Raw genomic sequence first — 13065 nt, 5'->3', positions numbered from 1 at the left:
ATTTATCTATCCCTACAGATAGAATATAGATCTATAAAAAGATATCGGCCGATATATTGGTATCTGATTTTTTCCCCTAACATCGGTATCGGACCCAAAAATCACATATCGGTCGGCCCTCGTACACATCGTAATATAGCCATGATCAGACTGTAAAGTGACATAACTTATTGTTACATAACGTATGGAACTTATATTTTCTTAAACAGCGGGGTTGTCACGTCTGATATACGACCTACAGCAGCAGCATTAGCATTAATTAAGCGCTGTGTTTGTGTCTGACCCGTGCATGAAACTCATTCTTCTTTTTTAACCATCATGCTTTTTTACTACACCAAAAAATATCTGGCTGTTAAGTTGCAAATTTCCTATTTTTGCAGCATTTATGCAAAAGTCAGAAACACCAAAAGGATGGGAAATTATCTCCCTTCCAAGATTATAATGTTTTGTAAAGATGTTAAAGCTTTTTCAAACAGACGGCAGCATTCTTATTATTTAGATAAATGGATTAAACTGGAGTTAAAACTGCAGCCACAGGTTTGTTCCCACACTGATGCTTTTGTTACACACAGGTGAGAGACATTATAAGGTGTCTTGCCACTTAAATTCTAGCTACACGGCTGCTGTTTACAACTCCTACATTTATGATTATTAATTAGAAGAATGTTACATCTGTCTGCATGATGTAACTGTCTGTCTGTCAGTGTTGTTTGCTGCAGAAAACGATAACTTACCAGCGACTTAACATCTCTGCAGAGTAGACAGAAAGTGCAAGAAACTTTTATAATTCTATCACATAAATAGCAGCTTCACCTTTTCTTTTTAACCCTTTTTAAAACAACCTTTATGCTGATGGAAAAGTCAAAGATGGGCTCAAGTTAAACAGTCAATCTTTCAAATTAAGTGCAGGAAATGCACAAAAAGTAATATGCAGATTTGCAATGAAAGAAAATAAAAAAGACTTGAAAATGTCAACGATTTTTCTGTATGAGCACACCACTGTTTGGATCTTTATTAGCTTGTAGCTTTATAGATACGCTCTCTACTGCACTCTCTACCCTTAAAAGATCTTAAACTTTTACATGTTTTTGTTTTTCTCTGTGATTTCAGATTTCTATGTTTTTCCACATTACAGTTCTGAGTATAATCTGTGTGCTTGTCACAAGTTGCACGTAAAAAATCAGAGTTTAATCAGAGCTTGTTTTCATGTTTGTCAAGTTGTGTTTCTGGAGAGCAGCTGATGTTAAAATGTCACAGAACATCCTGTGTCATGTCACATCAGGCAGCACAGGAAATATCCAGTATAAATATTAGACTGGATCTGTTCTTCAGAGATGAATTACAGCATAAGGACAATATTCACATGTAATAAAGGACATGATACCAGTATGAGGTGTGAGAGCTTCTCTGTCAGCCTGATGTTGTGCAGCTCTGAGGGGCTCTCATGTAAAAATAGAAAGAAGGGGACACATGCAGGAATCTCTCACTGCTGCCCAACTTTCTAACTGCTCGTCAAAGTATACCGAGAGGAAACATGCCGGTACTCACCGATCAGCAGCGGCAGAAGGCGGAATGAACTCAGACCGGCGAGGAAGAAGAAGAAGAAGAAGAAGAAGAAGAGGAAGAGGAGGAGTGATTCCAGTGAAAGACTTCAGGCAACAGAGGAGACCGTAAACTGGACCCTCTGATGGAGGGGGGGCTGCACAATATGCGTCGCACATTCCTCACAGCTGACAGGGACAGACTAAAATGGGCAGGAAGGCGTGAGCAGATCAACCTGCAGTGACGCAGAGCTCCGACAGGGGGAGACAGAGCACAGAGTACCACCCGGGCGTTATGAAGAGCCTGTTCTTTGGGGATATTTGAGTGAATATCAACAAAGTTATTTAATTATAATACTTTAAGATTCCCAGAAGTTTTTTTTTTCTCTTGTGAGCAGAATTTATCAATCAAACTAATAACTTGTTTCTTTATAAAGGCTTTATATGTGATTATTTTACACTTAAATGTAATATAAATCAAGTATATCCTCTGAAAATCACTCTGTGAGTCATGACTGTCTACAATGGGCGTAACACCCGAGTCCCACTGTCTGTGATGTTTTCAGAGTTTCTATCTGTCTGTGATGTTTTCAGAGTTCTGAGTCCTATCTTCACTTTGTTTACATCGCCCCGACGGCCGGCTGACTCCTCCCCTCGTGTATAAAAGTTGTTTAATTGAGGGACTAGAGAAAAGAAGAATAACATACTGTACTCACTGCTTAACTGTGTTTCTAGATCACGCTCATTTCAGGTAAATTTACATGCAGTGTGAAGATATCAGCATAATAAAGATCACTAGCATTAGCATGCTAACACAACAATGCAGCGCGAGTTGTTTTGGTTTCATGCTGGTGCTCAAGGGCGACATCTGCTGGATCAAAAAATCACATATAAAGCCTTTAAGCTGAAACAATAACTGTGCTAGCTTACGCCCTGAAGTTAAGACTATTTTCAGACTTCATGGTTCATAACTATACTGTAGTTGATTTATCATTTATCAGTTTTACAACAGCTGGTGTCATATTGTTCTTTAATGAGACATTTCACAAAGAAATCACGACTTCACTGATGCACAGAATAGTAGAAAAACAACAACTAGCCAATTAAATCAGTTCTGATTTATTATAGCACAGTATTGACATATTAGCGTATTTACATTTGAATTTTACATTTGCACAATGTTACATTCACAAGAGGCACTGATCTAATCTGACATCTTAACGATGCACATTTAGAAAAAAGACATCTGCAACAACCTTCACCTTTTACATTCATTATATATAAATACATTCAAGCATCACATCACCATGTTTCTCTAACTCTAACATGTGTCTCTAGTCCGTCTATAAACCCCCCAATGATGAGAAAAGTCCATCCTCTCCGTCTTTCACCTGCTCCACTTTTCAGAAAATGTGTGCTCAAACAGGCAGTTTGGAGATTTTCCCTTCATGACATCACAAAGGGCAGTAGCCCCTCCCCCAGGTGGGTGACACTCCCACAGCTAGGTGTTTGTTCTGCCCTCTGATAGGGCAGAACAATAGGACATGGAGCGAGAAATCCTGAGTACACCCGAGCCCTTCCAGAGAGGGGGCGTGGTCAGACACAGCTCATTTACATATTTAAAGGTACAGAAACAGCCTGTTCTGAGCAGGGCTGACATAGAGGGGTTTATAGACATGATCAAATACAGGATCAGAGTGGATTTAGAACAAGAAACTTCACACACATGTTTTGAGGAGCTCTGAGACTTATTTCAACTGGTTGAAGAGGAGGAGGATATGTGACCTTAAAATGAAAGCATGATCTAATATTTAATAAAAGTCATAACAGTTTAAGAGCACATTAGTAACTGTCATGAGTGGACAGCTGTTTGCACACACACAGAACTTTTTCAGACGCATCAGCTCCTCAGTCAAAGTACGACTGTGATGTTTGAAAGGTAGACTCACAGTACCGAGGTAGACAAACACAAACATGGCAAAAAGACGCCCATCTGTGAAGTAGTGAACAGCTCCTTAATGAAATGACAACATCTTTCCTCCGTTTTTTACTCCGCCTGGCAACCAGCAAGCTCATGTTTTATTTGACGGACAGATTTCAGGTCGAGCCAATCACCAATATGTCTCTACTGAGGGAAGTTTAAGCGCACCTTTAAGGCGTTTACTAAACAGATCAAGTTGGAGGCTGTTCCCGTGGAATCATGTTTGGTGACAAGTCTGTTATCTCCTCTTAAATCCATATTCGGTGATAATTCAGGCAGATTTAGTACTTGTTATGACAGATTTATTCACTGCTTGGATCAGATCGTGGCTTACTTTGCCCCTAACTGCTGCATGAAGTGAGTCGGTCCAGCTTGAAGTAGGGCAGCCAGTGTGTGTGTGTGTGTGTGTGTGTGTGTGTGTGTGTGTGTATGTGTGTGTGTGTGTGTGTGTGTGTGTGTGTGTTCAGGCCGTCCTTTCTCCCTGCGTCGGGACTTGCAAGAAGACATCTGTTTTTTCTAAGTCCGTCGTGGCCATATGACAGAAGCTGGGTAAGCGGAGATCGTAGCGGTGTCCCGAGCTGTCGAAGGCTTTGTCGTTCAGAGAGAACAACTTCTCTGCAATGTCGTTACGCACAACCAGGGCGAAGATCTTCGCTATGTAGCGATGCTTCGCAAACAGCAGATAAAGTTTCTTCCTCCTCCACGACACGTATCTGCAGGGGTTATCAGCACGCAGGGTCACCTGAGGAGGACAGAAGATTAGAAGCTTTGAGGGAACAAAGTGGCATTCATGATGTCAGTTAAAATATTATTACAGTTTATTACAACTTTAGGATAATCATGAAGGTTTAACACATTAAATATAGGTGCTGATTTCCAGAGCGGAGGAACAAAAAACTTAAAGGAGCAAACAAGTAAGATATCTATTGACTGAAATGATAAAGTGATCTTACTATCTGATCAGAGATTAAGGAAACATGCTATGGCTTCTCTGACAACAATGCAGCAGCCACTATGTCCTCCTTCAGCTCTCTATGATGTTAAGAATTTAGACTGCAGTACCCATTTTAAACACTGTCAGAGTTACATACTGCTCCTTTAAGTTAAAAACTAAATACCTACTTTAGTTTTTTTTTTTATGTCTGATAGGTTAGCAACTTAGCTTTGAAGTCTGAAATTAATGTTTGCATTTCAGACGTTAAACGCACCGTGATAAGGAATGAAGATAATATATCAAACATGGTGATGATGAAAAAATATATTTTCTCGTTTTTAAGATTTATGATTTATGGATGCTGTGTTGATGCAGGGTTCAGTGAATTCCTCCTGAGGTATTACAGTCTAAAAGGTTTTTTTTTTTTTGCAATTCTCTTTTTATTGAGACAGACTTGAAACATACATACATGACATTTTAGCATCTCTACATGTTATCAAACCTGTTCTCCCTTTTTTTTTTTTTTTTTAAGTCTGAAAGGTTTTTGAACATGCAGGTGAGATGGAGCCACCTGGAATATTCCCTCCTCTGACGGTCTGAGGGAGTCCCACTCAGGTGAGTCCAGGAACTGGAACGGGTAGATGTAATGAAGAAACTCTCCGTTTACCGTCACACTGATTCTGAAGGAGAACGAAGGGAAACATTTGAGACTTATGTTGGCTCCTGAGGGTTTACACAATCACTAAAGTAGAAAAAAAAAATAAAGAAATGAATCTGCACCACAGCCGGTGTTCAGTGTATAGTCAAACATCAGCTGTGACATCATGGCTTGGGGCGTGGCTTAAAGGAGACTTCCAGTAAGGGACCATATTTTATCATATTTTGGGCTGTAAACTCATAAGAATAAAAAGATAGCAACAAATGTTCTTAATCTGTTAGCCTTGTTCCACCTGTTCTTTGTAGAAAGCCCTGATAAAAAAATGACCCACATCAAAGCGGTAATAAAAGTGCAAACGAGACAAATCCAAACCAAGGAGCAGGGCGGAGAAGACCACATTTCCTGTCTGCCACTATCACAAGATCTCAAAGCAGCTGTGATGTCTAACAATGTTTTTAAAGACGATGATAGAAAACAACGACCAAGGAAACAGCAACCACCGTGCAAAAACATACGAAGCAAAGTAGCTAATGCGTTCAAAAAGAAATCGCTACAAGCGTTACAACGTTTGTATTCCAGGCCAGCAGGGGGCCGTGATTCATATTTATTTGATGTATCAGTTATTTAACCAGGAGAGAAACTCGTTGAGACTAAAAATATATTTTTCAGGAGCGTCCAAGCCGAGACTAACAACGTTTCTGACAGACAATTTGAAGCAGTACAAACTTACAAAGATAATCAAAGATACATTAATACTTTAAAAGACATGAAACAGCAAATACATCTCAAAACTGACAACAATAGTAAAAATATCAGACAGAACATCTACAGCCAGGTGTGACGGCCTCCGAGTAGTTATACATCCTCTTGTCCATCGAGAGAGGCCAGGCAGGAAATGTGATTCATTTCATCACTTATTAGGGAAAAAAAAGATGGACCCACTGAAGCAGAAAGTTTTTGGGGTCCATGTCTAACTGACTGAAAAGCATGGTCCTTCATGTCTGCACCTGCGCGTGGACCACTGAATAAACAGAACATGTAATGATGTGTTTCAACTACTAAAGACAATAAATCCTCTCCGCACTTAGGTGGAAAAATACATGTGAGTATTTTGGTTTCAACTGTCTGAATAAAATAGTTATCAGCATATCGGATATCAGCAAATATCTAATATGGTGCATGATGCGTCCTGTCAATTTGTCTTCACACAGGTGTTGCAGCAGTTTTCAAAGAAGGTACGGACTTCCAATATGACTGCTGCATCCTCGAACAGACTAGAGTTATATTAAGCAATAATTTCATCTCACACTTTCATGAAGCAGCTGTTGGACCATCCCTACAGGGGTCAAATGTGGACAATGACAGTTACACTAAAGTTAGGTGCACAAACGTCACCCTCTTACGTTGTGTTAAAGCCTAATTATAACTATCTTAGTTGTGTTTCAGTAAATGTTATTGGTGCCGAATTATCAAGAATTTGCAGAAAGTCATGTGTTTATTAGTTTCTTTAAACTTGGTTTCACATTTGAGCCTTTAGCAGAACAATTACCAGATTTCAACATGAGGTTTGGTGTGAGACGCTGTCGGAGCTGCTGTATTCACCTGCCTGACAGGAGCACGGACAGCTTGTCTATGGCCGTTTTCCCCTCCACGGCGAAGCAGTGGTCCTTCTCTAAGCTCTGGACCTCTGCGTCACAGCAGGCCACGATCTTCCCGAAGTGCGTGAGCGACACCCCGAGCTTTTTGAACACGCAGGCGTACAGCTCCTGGAAGTCCTTCTCGAAGGAGACGCTCCTCAGCCGGTAGGAGACGTGCAGCAGCTGACCCAAACACGCACCGAACAGCGCGAAGGTCCACAGGAACGAGTCCGTGGTGCAGGAGTCGGACCAAGCCCACAGCGTGGAGCAGAAGAAGCCCACGGTCAGGAAGCTGAACAGGTACAGGACTCCGTAGAAGCCGCTGCCCCCCATGAAGCCGAGGAAGAGGAGGATGTTGGAGAGGTGGAACACGGCACCCTCCGCGCCCTCCTTCCACCCCTCACACAGAGGGTAACCCGGCGGACCCGGATCCACCGTGAAGTTCATAGCCTCAAAGTCCGGAGGCTCCATGTTTCTCTACACAGCGTTAAATGAAGCAGAAGACCATGACACATAAAATCCTGCAGAGTCCTTCAGAGTGTGAGGGAGGAGGACTCACTGAGATCATGAGAGAGAGGAACTGACACCTGAGAGAGTGAAGGGGATCACATTCATCACCGGAAATAGACTGAATATAAACACAAAACCCCAAAGAGGTTATTTGAGTTAAGAGCAGCTTCAGACGTGGAATTTAATCAGTAGATTATAAATACATCCAAAAAGTATTTTTATTACATTTTTTAAATCAGATTCAGATTCGTGTTTCTGCGAAGTTCCTTTCTACGGAAGTCCCAAGAGGACATTCATCCATACATTTTATTTTACTCTGTTTTCCTGAAATAATGAGTAAGCCTACATTTCAGTTTTTTTCTTGAGATCTTTTTTAAGTGAATTTCTCAAGATCTCGAGAACACGAATGAAATGAAATGAAATTAACCAGAGCAGTAAAAGATTCTTCAAAATGAATCAAGATAAAACCCCTAAAAAAATCAATACTTTATTACGACGAATCACATTTTTAATCACGTTTGACGTTTCATTATTTTGCATTTCATGAAATGTATGACAACGGTCTTAAGACAAGTGCACTTAACTTCCTGTTTGGACACAACCTGCTTTTATTTTGAAAAAAAAGAAAGAGACTTGTGTTACAGGAAGCCCTACATGTATGTGGTGATAATTCCAATTAAAATATAATTGGAGCAGCTTGTGGTGTGCGGTCTTTCTCTGTCTTTGGATGTCTTATGTCCAGCACCCAGTACTCAACTTTTTGGATGTGACTGCTGTTTGATATTTTTGTATATTATTAAATTGACCACAGAAAAAAAGGAACTTGTTATGGATCGAAAAGTACCGTAAATGAAAACAGCCTAAGAGGTAAAAAAGTTACGAGATAGATTTGACTTTTGACTCGTTGACTAATGGAGTCTGGGAGTTTTTTTTTTTAAGGTGTCATTCTTTTCCATCACTCTGTACCTACTGGGAGATACGGCTGTCTGGGCAGTGGCTTGCCACGTTGCGCCTAAATGCACAAAATAGCACACAATCATTGCGATTTAAAAAGATCAATGTATTTATTCGGGAACTTTAATTGCAAAAAAAAGTGAAATGACCTCATTATTGCAGGAAAACCATCGCCGTTATCCTGAGTTAACAAGATAAAAGAGTGGTCAGCAGGAAAACAGTAAATTAAATATATAAAATATGTAATAAATAAAATACAATGTATTGATGAATGTCCTTTTAGTGCTTCCGTACATAACAATTAAAAACATGACGTAACAAAATAGGAAACAGTGGTTGGTGGTACTCCTTCTGCTACAAAATAAAATAAGATAAATAAACACTAGAAAAAAATAAATAAATACATGTGTTGACCTAAAGATAAAATGTTACATTAGATGTTCTGTAGTGAAGTGCAAATCTAAACATATAAAAGTGAGAGATGAACGCTTTTGGAGTGAATCTATAAAGAAAGTTTTACTCCCTCAGTAATCAGAGCGTTGAAGGTTATGAAGGTGTGAGATCTTTGCAGACCAGAATAGCTGCAGCTCTCCCCCTTAAAGAGTGTGTGTGTGTGTGTGTGTGTGTGTGTGTGTGTGTGTGTGTGTGTGTGTGTGTGTGTGTGTGTGTGTGTGTGTGTGTGTGTGTGTGTGTGTTTGTGTGTGTGTGTGTGTGTGTGTGTGTGCTGAAGGTGACTTTGTCTGTTTCCTGGATGGCAAAATGTGTGTGTGTGTGTGTGTTTGTGATGTATCTGGGGCAGCAGTGACAGACGCAGACCCCCGGGTGTATTTCACATCTTTTCTGACATACTGAGCGTGTGCAGGAACATTTTCACCGAGTCTGTCCCTGGATTTTTTTTTAGAAAGCTTAATGAAGAAGAAGAAGAAGAAGAAGAAGAGAAATCAGACTTAGTGATGGAACATGTTGTGTATGTGTGCATGCATGAGGTTCACATTAAAGAATTTATCTCCCTGCAGATACCCAACACCTGCTATTTTTAGAGACCCTGGACAGTGTGTGTGTGTGTGTGTGTGTGTGTGTGTGTGCATACCTGCTTTAAGAGTGTAAAACTGAGAGCTCAGATAGCCACACATGAAAAAGAGCCAATTAACACAAATTATGCAAGGAATCAAATCTGCATGGACGGAGCAGATGTGTCCAATCAGACGTCCGAGACACACAACAATAATTAATCTCCTTCAGCAGAGCTGTGGTGTTATCTGAACAGTTGGCGTGCCCTTATTTTTAGACCGCCCCGGGGTACTCTAACTCCTCGCCAGGACGAGGAGAAAGAATCTGCAGGGAGGTTTCGATTTCAATCTCACAAATATCAACTGTCAGTGTGGGAAACTGAACATCAAGTTTGACTTTATCATTCTTACTGTAGCACCAAAAGTACTTTTTGTTCGCATTTTTGGGGTCAAGGTGACTAATATATAAAAATAAAACATAAAAATATGTTTGAATTTCTCCAGTATGACTCTTTAGCCTATACACGTTTTAATATTTAGGTTGAAGTTGTCTTTAGGTCCTGACAGAAATTAATAACTCAGTTTCTCTGAAAAAGGAACAAAGAAAATCTATCATCTGTATCAGTTTGTAAGTCTGTAAAAACTTCGACCAATGTCTGCTACGAGGTACCAATCTGATGAACCAATCGCACGCCTCCCTGTCTCCCTGCTCGTTCTCTACCTCTTGCATGCTCTAGCTCACACTCAAAGCATGAGCTGAGGTCCGCTTCTGGACCAATGGGGTGGGTGCAGACGGAGCACTGAGGGAATTCTTCTTTCTAAATCAAGCTAATTTTCAAAATTAACAACCCTGCCTTTAAGTTCTTGTTTCTGTCACTGACAGGTTCAGATTGTTATTCTAAGTGTCTGACAACATTACAGAGAGGATCCTTCAGAGATAGAGACTGCTATATTCATCTTTTCAAAGACACCAGACTCCATTACAGCCTGTGTCACTCAGTAGGGTTACATGGCGCTAGATATTCAAATTTCTGATCGAATCAGATGCTGTTTGGACTTTTTAAATGCATGTAAACATCTTAGTCTGACCTACATCGGACCAAAACGGACATCTCATAATCGGAAAAGAACACCTCAATGAGTCGTTCATAGTCGGCAAACTAACGGCGTGTAAACTCAGCCATCGTATCGTAAACGGATTTCTTGTTCTGCGCATGCTCGAGAATTTCCGCCGGGGCTTTCACCCGGAAGTGGAACGAGATGACATAATAAATAGTAGTGTTGTTGCCGGAAACGGCGTCCTTCTGCTGTGATCGCCGTAGCCAAAAGATCCGTAGTTCTTCTAGTATGCATTGTTAGAATGTAAATAATGTACGTAGCTGTAGCGTCGTCCATCTCCTCGTGCGCCATCTTTGTTTGAATGCCGCCAGATAGTTTGTTGTTGCTGTGACGTTTAGGTCAACAGGAAGTGGCTCTGTAACCACGTGTTGAAAGGGGTACAGCGCCACATAGCGTAGCGGAGTCAGCCATGCCCCGGCCATTTATACGATTCTCTGATCGGCGTATATACTCAGACAAGTGGCGGCTGTCCGTTCGAGTAGCAAATCGGTATCTGGCTTAATCCTATCAAGCTATCCCATGTAAACACACTGACTGCTGCAGGCTGAAGAATCAAAAACTTTGTTCCTATCAGTCATGTTGACCCCGCAATCATTTGACCTCACAGAGCACATGGTGTTCCTGTTCCCGCTTCTTAGTTTGCTGTTTGATTGTGTTATTGTTTGATTTGTCATTCAAAACACAAAAGACGAGTAATAACACACACACACAAACCTCGGTTAAATTACTGTTTTTGTCGATGAAGTGTGGTGACTTTGGAGCGAGTGATGTAACAACTGTTTTTAGATCTGCAGCTAAAAGGTTTGTCTGTGTGGGATGAGCTCTACATGAATGTTCCCATAGACCACCGTGGAGTACTTCTCTCGCTGCTGCCTTCCTACAAACATGAAACAATTCGTCAAGATTATGTCAAGTTTTACTGAGTGTGCTGGTTTGTGGGAAACTTCTTGACTAATTGGTTTACCTTGAAATAAGACAACCAGGTTTCTACTATCAAACATTTTTACAGAGGTGGTCGGCCATGTTTGGTGTCGTCAACCTTAAGCAGAGAGATAATGAGCTGTCCTGCTGTGGTGTTTGGTATCCTGCATGGCTACACTTAGGGGAATTCACTGAGAATAAATAGTAGTCGCAGGTCGCCGGTAGCATGTAGCGGTTTTGTTGCGCACCCCGTGTACGGAGGCTAAAGTCGTCATTGCAGCGGCCTTGGGTTTGAATCTGACCTCTGCCCTTTGCTGCATCTCATCCCCGTACTCTCTCTTCTCCCAACATTTCCTTATCCAATAAAGGCAAAAATTACCCAACAATATTGGATGCAAATAGCACAAATATCTCCGCATCATTTTCTCCCTCTAACTGCTCCATCTGAAGGTCAAAATCACAAAGCGTATTGCACATTAAGACATTCAAACATACCAATAAAGTTGTCCAGCGCCGCGCAGTTTGCTTCTTCTTTTTGTGACTGCATGAAAGGAGCATTCAGCACCTTCATTCTCTGTGCAGCGCTGCGCTCTCATGCTGACAGAGCTTGATTACGTCCACTTAGACGATGAGCTGGGAGAGGAGGAGACACTTTATACATTTGATTGTGAGGCCAGACTCGAAAAAAAAAAGTAAACCACTGTTTAAAACAGCTGGGATAAAAGCTTTCCCCTTGGATGTTTCCGGCAAGGACAACAAAAACACTCTGACCCCAATCATGTGCAGCAGCTCCAGACTGTCTCCTCTGATGAGTGTGTGTATGTGCCGGCACAAGCTGCTGACAACCACAAACTGACTTTACCCCATATTTCATTTAGCATAGTAATGTCAAAGTTACTGATTATTTTTGTTAAACGTAGGAGGAATGCTGTCCTGATCCCTGGAAAGTTTACCCATAACATCCCTTAAAATATTGCGGTTCAGTTACCACCAACTCTGCGAACACTGTTGTTTATTCTCTCTTAATACATGTGGTTATAAGTTGGACTGGGAATCTTTGGGTGCTTAACGATTGGATTAGATTTTTATTCTCGGGGTCCCGATTTGATTTGAGAATCTATTTTTGATTCAAAACGTATTCTGGATTTATTTGATTTATTCAAAGTCTATTTTTGAATTGGTCCATACTTTAGGATCTACTCTGGTCATCTGTGAGACTGGCTGAATTTCTTGATGCTCCATTTGTCATTCTACTGATTGAAGGCGCTAGCATTAGCAGTTAGCAGGGAGTTGCTGATTAGCCGAAATCTTTGGATTTTTGGAAGTTATGAATCTATTTAAAATCTCAGAAGACAAGAATCTCGATTTTTACATGAATCAATTTTTTTCCCACCTCTTAATATATATATTTTTGGACAATTTACCCTCAGGTCGTCATTTTAGAGCGCCTGTGAGGAAGACTAAAAGACTCCAGGTCTCATTTTTACCAAGTGCAATTAATATGTTAAACAACAATTAGGTATTTGTTGCTCTTTTTGCACTTGAATTGCACATTTGCACACCTCCACTTTGCACTTTAATAACTTGAATTTTCATTCTGGTATGGGCTTTTGACTGATTTTATTGCGTTGTTTTTATATTTTGCTGTGTTGTCTGAGTTTTTAAATTCATTTTGGTCCATGTTTTATGGTGATGTTGTCCTTGTGTTTCTTGTCTTCTGTGTGCTCCTGTTGCAACGCAAATTTCCCCTTGTGGGACAATAAAAAATCTGAATCTGAATTGTGTTTGCTTTGTAACTGA

General features: G+C 40.6%; 1 protein-coding gene across 1 annotated transcript in view; it reads right to left on the bottom strand.

The window, feature by feature from the left end:
• The window catches only part of LOC110002388 (blood vessel epicardial substance), an 18745-nt gene extending 10824 nt beyond the window's left edge, over positions 1 to 7921 (bottom strand). The window contains exons 1-4 of the mRNA XM_065957954.1: positions 6717 to 7921; positions 5028 to 5136; positions 3992 to 4264; positions 1549 to 1649 (exon numbers count right to left, since the gene is read on the bottom strand). Coding sequence (XP_065814026.1) covers positions 1549 to 1649; positions 3992 to 4264; positions 5028 to 5136; positions 6717 to 7222 — 989 coding nt within the window. The 5' untranslated portion in view covers positions 7223 to 7921. The remainder of the gene's footprint in view (positions 1 to 1548; positions 1650 to 3991; positions 4265 to 5027; positions 5137 to 6716) is intronic.
• Positions 7922 to 13065: the final 5144 nt, after the last annotated feature.

The sequence above is a fragment of the Labrus bergylta genome, chromosome 8, assembly GCF_963930695.1.
Source record: "Labrus bergylta chromosome 8, fLabBer1.1, whole genome shotgun sequence".
Taxonomy (NCBI): domain Eukaryota; kingdom Metazoa; phylum Chordata; class Actinopteri; order Labriformes; family Labridae; genus Labrus; species Labrus bergylta.
This window is presented reverse-complemented; position numbering and strand designations above follow the sequence as displayed.